At 39.6% G+C, this 10,477-nt stretch overlaps 1 protein-coding gene across 2 annotated transcripts; it reads left to right on the top strand.

The window, feature by feature from the left end:
• The first annotated feature begins 581 nt into the window (after nt 1–581).
• caly (calcyon neuron-specific vesicular protein) lies at nt 582–9,371 on the top strand. Of its 2 annotated transcripts, none has more exons than XM_082538061.1 (5): nt 582–725; nt 3,622–3,764; nt 4,369–4,488; nt 5,483–5,596; nt 7,673–9,371. In XM_082538061.1, exons 2-5 carry the CDS (start codon nt 3,636–3,638, stop codon nt 7,913–7,915), a joined length of 606 nt encoding a protein of 201 aa, XP_082394187.1. In that variant the 5' UTR covers nt 582–725; nt 3,622–3,635; the 3' UTR covers nt 7,916–9,371. The 2 variants fall into 2 exon arrangements, with proteins under 2 accessions (XP_082394187.1, XP_082394186.1); XM_082538060.1 differs by having other exon boundaries at nt 682–725; nt 3,530–3,764.
• The last annotated feature ends 1,106 nt before the right edge of the window (nt 9,372–10,477 follow it).

Genomic DNA, 10,477 nt, shown 5'->3' with positions numbered 1-10,477 from the left:
TATAGGGCTCTTTTTAAATGTGTAATTGCATTTAAGTTGGTTTAAGTAGGTTTTTTTCCAGTGTAAAATCTTAATCTGTCTGAATCCCACTAAGTAGCACTTTTTAAGCACTTGGTTTGAAACACACTTATTTAAGTTGTGAGAAGATGTAAAGCGTATTAATGTCGTTATCAGCAATTCTAACTCCTCTAGTGGACACCTCACATAGAACATGTCAGCTTGTAAAGCACTGATTAGATATGTTTACATTTATTAAAAATGCTAAATAACGAGACTTGAAGTAAAGCGCACCTTAAACGGAAATTATAGGTGTCAAGTAGCTTAAATGTAATCAAGTAAAAAGTGCAAGATCCTTCAAAAGGACCACAAAACTGCACTGAAGTCCAACACTTGTGTTAATGTACGCAAACCTGGAAACCAAGATGAAGTAATGGTCTCTCCGTCTTTCAATTCAGAGACAAACGAGGCGCTTTCGATCACAAACAGTCTCATATGAATATGTGGCTCACACACGTACATCAGCTGAGGTCCTCGCGAGCCGCGCTGAGACGCGCATTAAGCTGCCAGTTTCTGCTGGAGGACGGAGCCGCTCCAGGCTGAATTACATGCGCAGTCCTGCCGAGAATCTCACATCACCACGGCAACCTGCGTTCACACCGAGTCCCCTTCAGCATCGGTGAGCTCCGATCCCATCCACAGGCAACCGGAGAGCCCGCAAGACCACCGTAAGTTTTTATTCCTCCTTCTGCTTCAGTGTTTCTGACGGTGCAGCGGTTTATTTGTGTTTATTAGACGGACGTGAATGCGGTTTAACAACAGCCTGATCGGTTGCGGGTTATGTAGCTGGGGGATGATTATTTAATATCGATTAGATATGCGTTGCCCAATTAAGTGATTTAGTGCAGGTAGCTTATATTGGGGGGGTTGTCATCCTCTTTGGGGAATGAATGGACAACAATAAAACCTTGATTTGAGTGCTCCATGGGACTGTATGTGTTACTGACATGCGTTGCAATTTCCCCTATACCTCCACATTATATAAGAGGCTACACTTAAATTCTGTGATTGCCCTCGTCTCCTATGGGTATTAATTAAGTCTGCAGTTCATTAAAAACAATAATGTAGAAAATAAACAGTGGAAGAACAAAATAAAAATATATAAGTTTGCAATATTTGTTTAAATAGCCCAATAATTCAAAACACAACTGCACAGAAATGTGTTTTATCAATCCATATTTCTGGTCTCTGATTATTGCATACACAGCCTGTGTATCTTGCAGCAGCAGTCTTCAATGCAGTAAGTTTAGATATGCATGACCAGTGAACCCTGAAGAACTTGACAGGCGCAGGTAGCAAACACTCTGCTACCTATTCATAGCACAGCATGTATTCACCTTTAGACAGCTTCAAGTCTCCTTCAGTGTGTCAGATATAGGTGATGGATAGAACTGTGAAGTAATCATTAATCTTTTACAGTATAATTGTATGTATGATTGAAACGAGCCGTGGTTGTGAATTTGTAGGATGTCATCTGCAGCTCCTTCAATTTCTGGACTCCTTTCCTGTCAGAGTGTGGGAACACTGAATGTTTGACAGCAGCACTCGACTCATTTGTTAATCACAGATTCAGGATGAATCATCGCACCCGCACTTCACTCCAACCGTGGGGAGGAAAAATGGCGGTCAGCGCAGATGACCACATTATAACCACCCACTCATCAAGAAATATGTGTTGTAGTCTTGAGTAATACCCTAGAGTCAGTCAAGATCTTACCTAACAAAGATTTTAAACGTCCAAATGGTTTTTGTTGTTTTCCAAAATGCTGAGAATGTTTGGTAGAAGGCTGTCACATAGTTAAAAATATTTTTATATGCATTTTCCACTTGATGACGGACTAGAGGCTTTAGTAAATGATCCTCTGTCTCCTTCATCAAAAACACATTTCCTGAGCACTGGGGATTTCTCCAGCAGCATACAAACTCTAGCTCTTTGCCTCCTGGTGTGTATCATCATTGTGAGTCACTGGCATCAGTGGGCCAATGGCGTCCTTTGCTGGGGGAAGGTGTTGTGTTGCAATGCGTGAATGAGATAAGTGGCTCTTCACCTCTTCCCTCCACATCTAGTTCATTGTCAGAGGAGAAAAAGAAATCAGACAGTTATCTGAGCAGAACAGCACTGAGAGAATAAAGTTTGTATATGTTGGCTATAAACATTAAAAGTGAGAGGCTGGAGGAAGAGATGGATAGATAGTAGATTCATAGATACAGAGTAATAATGAAATATGTTTACTCCAGACTGTTGGGCTGGATAAACAGGAAACAGAGTTGGCTTCTCTGAGTTACTTAAACACTGTATGTCCTCGAGCTATTACCGCACTGATCAGCCCCAAGATTCAAACCTAATATTGTGTCTAGCACCAGGACATTAGCAGCAGATCCTTTGGGTCCCACGAGTTACTGAGTGTGACTTCCGTTGATGAGGTTTATTTTGGCACACCCCGCAGGTGCTTTGACGAGATTGAGAGTTGTTATGAGTCTTTGATGGGTTTCTCATCAAAGACTCAAACTGAGCAGTTTTTACAGTGTGGCATGCTGGGGAAGGTTGCTGCCGTTGGGGAGTGTGCTTTATCTACAACAATGCGTTGGTGGGTGGTATATGCCAAAGTAACATGCCCATAAATGCCAGGAACTAAGGTTTCCATGCAACAACGGACTGTAACAATATGATCAAAGTCATTCGTGTCGTGTGTCGACAGTTTTAAAAGGCAGTTAGTCAAGAAATAGCTTGAAATCTGCTAAATTGCTTTCTGTCAAGTGCTATAATATGATTCCAGGAATATACTATGAACATTTAGTTAAATAGGCAGTTGGGTAGCTTAGCAGAAAGAGTAAAAATGTCTACACTGCTCCCCGCCAAGAAATAGTAATTTAAAATATTTAATACGTGTATACATAGTGTTAGCCAGAATACGTAACTTCTAAACAAACACTGGTTGTTATTCTGTGCATGTCAGCAAGCTATGCTCACAATAACAGTGTTTTTAAATTTATCAAATGCATTATTCACTGTTTTAGCAAGAATTTAGCATGCATTTAATGTTAAACACAAAGTGCAGCTTTGCATTATGGCAATATCATTGATTTTGTTAGTTTTTAATTTAGTCGTAAAAATTAGAAGCGGCCTGAACGTGGCACTATGCAAATGAAAGATATTGCCAAGGATTACATGTTTTTATGAAGCAGATGTGATGGCAGTGCATCTGATAGCTGTTTTGGCAAAGTCAGTGGCATATATTATGTTTATATTTATAAAATAATGTCACTCGGTACAGTCATTATTGCTGTAATTTGCTTTGAGCAAAAGTAGTAGACCAACACACACTTCCTTATCTTCAGCTGCGCTGCTAAAATGACTCAAAATTAATTTTCATGCTCCTTTCTTCTTTTGATGCAGTGTATATTTGTCTTATCCTGGCCCATTAGTCCTCATCAGACTGTTATCTTCTCACTTCCTCTTGTGTCCTGGCAGGGTCCTCAAGCAGCTCTATCACATTTGGTTACAAAAACACTCAGTCTGACTAAATCTGTCCCTGATTCCGAGATCCGTCCGGTCATTTTCAGACAGACAAGCAGCTATGGTGAAGCTGGCCAGCAATCTGTCCGATAAGCTGGAGAAGCAGCCATCTGCGGACGATGGCTTTGATAACATCCCCCTCATCACACCCCTGGAGGTCAACCAGCTCCAGCAACCTTTTGCAGAAAAGGTAAAATTGTACTCCACCTTGTTCTTTTTCTGTGCCTGCCCACTTCTGTTTTCTAAAATACTGTTTCCAAGTTGAACACTGGGTGCAACAGAACCATGCATTACAGCATTGCAAAAATGCCCAACAGATTACGACAAACAATATTTAAATTCATGTGGGCATACTTACCTGTCCTCACTTAAACCCCAATGCCGAGAGTGCTATATTTACCTCTCCTTGCCCACCATCCCAGGTTAAAACCTTGGCACCAGCCCACTCAATGCAAGCGCCTCTTTGAATACATAACACAAGAAGAAAGCTCTCAGAATCATATTTTGTCCGATAATGCTCTTAGCAGCACAGGATGTTCTACAGGCTCAGTAAATGATGGTGAAACATTAACATAAAAACACTTTGTAGTTCCCAAATGTGTTTTTAACATATCATTAAAACGATCTGCTTTTGCAAGTGATGCTTTTATTTTTTTACACAACCATCATGGTGTTCAGTGGTAGCAGGATTGCTGAACCTGTGCTGAAAACTGAGGGCATCCTCGATCAACCATAATGGATTAATAGGAATTTTTCCAGGAACTCGCAGTGACAGTGCATTCCCTCTGCTGCAGGTCATTGTGAAAACGTCAACACAGTACCAGCTGCAGCAGAAGAAGAAGAACAAGCTGTATTTTCCCAACATTAAGAAGCTGAATATCAACCTTTACAGTGATGTCTCTGAGAAGGCCAAGGTAAAGGGTGAAAATCTTCACACATGTAAATTTAGTATAAGTCTGTGTTGTGTTTCTGTTAAGTCCAGCAGTGCTTGGTGGACTTTGCATTTGTTTTAATAAACACTAGCACTGTTTTGAATCCATCATGTGCAATGGCCTGCTCCTCATTAGAGCATTTCATGTGTATTAATGTCTGGCTGAAAGTAGTCCCCAGCAAATGCACTGTATTGATTGCTAAAAAGCGTAGAGCCGAGCTCTTTAATTAAGTTGTTCATTCTATTTGAAACGGCTCAAGAACTCCATAAAAGATTGTAATATGTTGCCTCATTCATTTAATATGAAAGTGGCTAGTGGTGTTTTCTCAAAGAAAACTTAAATAATCATATCAACAACCTATTATATCATGAAAACAGGAGCTGTAAGGCTCTTTTGTCTCCTCTCCTTTCAGAAATGTTTGAATAGGAATCTGTGAAAGAATGACTTCAATTATCACTTGATTTATTACCAAAATAATGTGTTCATGTTATCAGTAACTAATTTAGAGTGTTTTTCAGTACACCATGATGTTTCTTTTGAAAATTATATTTACAATAAGCAGGATTTATTCTTCTTCCAATTGATAGGTCACAGCTGTATGATCATGCATAGCGTCCTCGGGTTTTCAATTAGATCCACTCCTTTGCTCATCATGTTGGGTTATAAAAAAGTAAAAAATCTAAATGGCAGTGGTCAAAATGCCGAACTGAAGGCTTCAACATGGTAGTCCAATAGATAATTTCACAGTGGGTCCTTTTAGACTATAGCAGCTATACCCAGGCACCAAGAAAGACGAAACATCTATTTTGACAGAGCTATAAACGTCACCATCTTCACATATAGTCTGTGTCCGGAGCTAAAGCACCTGGTGGCTAAAGGCCATAGACATAGGTGGAATCCAATTTGGCGCTATATAAATAAAACTGAACTGAAAAGTATTGTCTTACATTCTGTATAACTATGTGTTTTTCCTCAGATCACAGGTCTGATCCTCATTACTCTGGGCTTTCTGACCAGCCTGCTCCTTCTGCTCATGTACAAAGCCATGTGGTACGACCAACTTACCTGCCCAGAGGGTTTCATCTTGAAGGTGGGCAGCGTATCCATGTGTGCACAGCGAGCTTCTTTATTTTACAAACACCACGCTTAGCATAAACACATGTCTCGTAACCATGTGTCTGCACACATGCCCACACAAAGTCAGATCCTTCCCCTGATTTATGTTCATTTCCTAACTATGACTAAATTTTAAATTATAGCTTCAACCTACAAAGTAAAAATTTACGTTATGAAATATTTTAAAGCTTTTATTTCTTAGAAGGCCGACAGATCCTCATGATATGAGTAATACTGTCACACACACACACACACACACACACACACACACACACACACACACAAACAAACATAGATGTACAAATAGTGATATTTTTTTTAATATGGTTCAAGGAAAGAAAATTATCGGAGATGTTCTATTATCTTCTTGCAGCATAGCAGAGAACAGCTGAAGAAGGTCATAGTCTCATCTTTCTATATCACAAACTTATTACTGTGGAAGTAGTCTGCGTGGAGTACTTCGACAGTCTACAGTGCAGCTCGTCTGGTGTTTTCTTCTCCGCACACTCTCATTTCAGTCACTTCAGGACTAACACAAACTCATCGTCTGCAAACGACACCTTGGAGGCATCGTGCACCAAATCAGCACAACCGCGAATGTTAGTTAAAGGGCCTGTCTCGCAGTGGAAAATGAGAGAGTGGGGTAGATAGAGAGAGAGTGGGGGAAGGAAGGGGAGTGACAGCCTACTTACTGGTCAGGCAGAGATTGGGATGCCCGCTTGTGAATTGTAGGGGTCTTTAATTAGAGCTGAGCGTGACTAAACTGTGATTAAAGGCTTAACGGTGAGGGGGGGAAGCAAGGAAGGGAAGGGGGGGAGGATGGGAGGAGGACCTTCCGGCAAAGCTTTTGAAGTTTTTGCCGGTTACAGTTGCTTTTAGCATTTTCCCCCCTACTAATGTGTTGTTAGAGACATAAAAAGAGGATGGAAGGTGGAGGGTGGTGTAGTCACTGCTGTGCTTTTCAGAGGCTTGACTCCTTGCTTTTAGGGAAGGTCAGGTAGTGAATTCTCCTTAAGGGAAAGACTTGCAAGGTCATGGGCCCTTTTCAAAACACAACCATAAAAGGACGGGCATTCAGTGTCTTGGTTTAATTCCCCCACATAATTTCATATGTATCTTTAATTCTATTAGGTAAATGTGAGTCTAAGGATGTTCTGAAGGATGCTTTAGCCTCAAGTGAAGGCTTATTGGGGATATGAATCTTTAATTATGTTTGTGCACCAAGCATTTAAACACCCTCAACTGTATTACTTTTCTGTCTGTAAAAGTTCTTCACACTCTGATACTTCCTTGTATGTTTAAAAGCTTCAATTATCATCTGGAGTACCTTTTACATATATTGTTTTTTAAATTGTTTTCTTAGCCTCTGAAACAGCATTTGAAAGTAATCTGTATGTGGTTTATTACATGTGGATGTAATACAACTTCCTGAACAGGACTGAAACATGGTTTTACACTTTAACTCTTTCCAGCCCCACCTAATGTATGTGAAATTCAAATGTTCCACTCAGCAGTTTGATGTGCATTGCATGTGAAAACAGGCAACATTCGACCCAGGATTACTTAGTTACTGTCTCAAGCTTCAGAAGCTTCTTCCAAAAGTGCAAAGACAAACAGTAACCTATGACAGCTGCTGGCTTCCATTTTTCAATACATTTTTGTAAGTTGTTCTTGTAGAAAACCAGAATGCTCAAAGCAGCTGCACGCATGATTGAAAATGAAACAACAAGGTGAAACATACAGAAGAGCACGAATATAAATCAGAATGCAATTAAACATTATTTTAGGTAAACTCTATAACAGGCACAGAAAACTATCAGTCATAATTGAATCTGTAATATCTAACTAATGTGATGCAAATAAATGGTTCTTTATCCCCATGGACTGTGCTTTCCTAGTCATAAAACAGATTGCTTCCTATTGGACCAGGTGGAGGAAATCTGCAGTTTATCTTGACTCAGGATAGCTTTTGTTCTGTGATGATGATGTCAAATCAGTGTGTGAGTAATACTGAAAACACCAAAGCTGTTTGTATATTTCCCTCTAACAGCAGAAGCACTGCACCCCTGCAGCTCTGGAGATGTACTACACAGAACAGCAGGAGCAGGAGCAAGGTGTGCACGGCGGCACCAACGCCGGACTGTACGCTGCTCTCAGCCACCTAAATCAGGTCAAGAGGAGCGGACCTGAGCTGCCATCGCCATGGTTACCAGTCATCAGCGCTTTGAAGGAGGCTGAGGTGACCAAACCAGGCAGCGAACCGCTGAAAGGAGTGCTGGAAGCAGATGAGTGAAGAATGTGTAGGGGAGAAAATGACAATGAGGGGCATGGTGGATGTTATGTTACTTTATTTTTCGTCTGTGTGTGCGTGTTTGGATTTTTTTTTCCTCCCTCAGACAGCTCACTGAATCACTCGCTTATACTGGTGCGCCAACGTAAAGGCATGCGTGCGTGTGGTGAGTTCTTGTGGTTAAAGGCAGGAATGTGCATGACTTTTACAGCGTTACTGAGTCATGACTAAAGTCTGGATCCGGCGTGTGTGTCCGCACTCATGTAAATACTGTTCACTGTTCATGCTTACATTAGTATGAGCTCATGTGTGCATGTTTGCATTCATGTGTGGTGTATATACGTATATAATGGGTAATATGTGTACTCATCTGAGTGAGTTGGAGGTGAGAGAAGAGAAGCAAGGCGAGAACTTGCAGTGAGAACTGAAGATAAGTTTTTAATGAGTTTCCCCTCATTGCGCTGCCTTGTTATCTTGCCTCGTCTTCTGATTTAGTCTTAGAGCAGAATGTATGAAGTCATTATTGAATGTGCACATAATTTGACTATTAAGACATTTTCCATTTTACTGAATTTAGTTGACCCCACATCTTATTATGTCTAGACTTTTAATTGCAGTTGTGTAAGGTTAAAGCCAAATTCGGATTTTGGGAAACAGTTTTGTCATAATGGGTTATTGGCTTTGTAATTAATTTCCAGAAAAGTTCACTTAATCAGTATTAATTAAATACAAAACACAATTAAGTATGCATCACTTAAACATGCTGTTTGTTTTCTGAATCCACTCCTCATTTGATGACTCTTGTTATGTCACATTATGATGTGAGCTACTTTCTGTAATGATAGATACAGCTTAAGAGCCTTTAATGTATGATTACAAACAAAACCTGTACTGTATGTTCATGTAGGTACGCTTATTGTGAACAGTAGCCAATTACATGACGTTCTGTTTTCGTTCTTGTTTAACTTATGTTGCTATAAATATTGTGTAAAAGCCTTTATGGTGAACACAGGGTTAACTTATCACAATCCTGATGTAATCCTGATGTATGAATAAGCTGCTCTAACCATACAGTAGATATTATAAGTGCTAATTATGTGTTAAAAGCGTCTATGTTTTTTAAATGTATTTAATTAACAAATAATATATCTGTACAGTATTTAATGTGTCTTGACTCTAAGGTTTAGTTTGGAAAATTGCCAATGTAAGAAGTATGAAGAATTTCTCTTGACTTTTCTTTATGTCTCATTCATTTTTTTTCCTTTTTTTCTCCAAATGGCATTAATCTTATTTTGGAACAGAACTTTTCATGTGAGTCGGATGAATCTGAGATCACAGCACAGCTTGTTTCCAGTGGTTTAACTGCCAAACATTTACATCAGGCACATCTGTTCTGATGTCACCGACTGAACAGAAATAAATGTCTGAAGTGTTGAGTTCTCTCACTCAGAACCGGCAATGATGATTTTGAGTCATTGCTACTAATGAATTGAATTAATAACTTAACATCACTGATGATATTTTAGAAACAGTCATTAGGTGTTTCTATCCTCCGTAGTAAAAGTTGTCTTTTCAAACATAGTCTTGGCTTATGGTTGATTATCTATTATCTATTATTCTGTGTAAAACAGTTTTACCAATAATAAGTTAATATGCACTCACTGGCCACATTCTTACCTACACCTGTTCAACTGCTCGTTAACACAAATATTTAATCAGTTAATCACATGGCAGCAATTCAAAGCATGTAGACATGTAGACATGCTCAAGACGAACAGCCAAAGTTCAAACTGAGCTTCAGAATGGGGAAGAAAGTTAAATTATTTTAAACATGGCATGGTGTTTGGCTGGTCTGAGTATTTTAGCAACTGTTGATCTACTATGATTTTCCCACATAATTATCTCAAGGTTTTATGGTTGGAAAAAAGAGAAAAAAATCCAGCGAGCATCAGTTCTCTGTGTGAAAATGACGTTGATGTTACAGCAACTCAAATATCCACTTGTTGCAAAGGAAATATGCAGAAGAGCATCTCTGAATGTACAACACATCAAACCTTGAAGCAGATGGGCTTCACCAGCAGAAGAGCACAGTGGGTGCCACTCTTGTCAGCTAAGAACAGGAAATTGAGGTTGCAGCTCACGCTGACTCACCAAACTTGGACAACTGAAGAAAAATGTTGCCTGGTCTGATGAGTCTAAATTTTAGCTGTGACATTTGGTTGGTAGGGTCAAAATTTGATGAGAACAACATGAAAGCATGGATCCATCCTGCCTTATATCAGTGGTCAGTGTAATGATGTGAATACTTCGGGTCACTTAGTAACAACTGTGGATTGTTTAAATGTGGAGTAACTGTGTGACACAATCATGTCAATATGGAGCAAAATTTCTAATGAATGTTTCTAGCTGAATTCATGAACTCAGGCACTTCTTAAGGGAAAATTGGGTCCAACCCAGTACTAGCACAGGTGTGCATAGTACAGTGGCTGGTGAGTGTATATGGTATTTCAGTGGATGTAATGCAATCATTTTAATGCACAAAACCAAAGATAGTAATTAGGCACT

Source organism: Aulonocara stuartgranti, assembly GCF_965226115.1.
Source record: "Aulonocara stuartgranti genome assembly, chromosome: 6".
Lineage (NCBI taxonomy): Eukaryota > Metazoa > Chordata > Actinopteri > Cichliformes > Cichlidae > Aulonocara > Aulonocara stuartgranti.
Note: the sequence above shows the minus strand (reverse complement) of the source record. Positions and strands in the feature narration are given on the sequence as shown.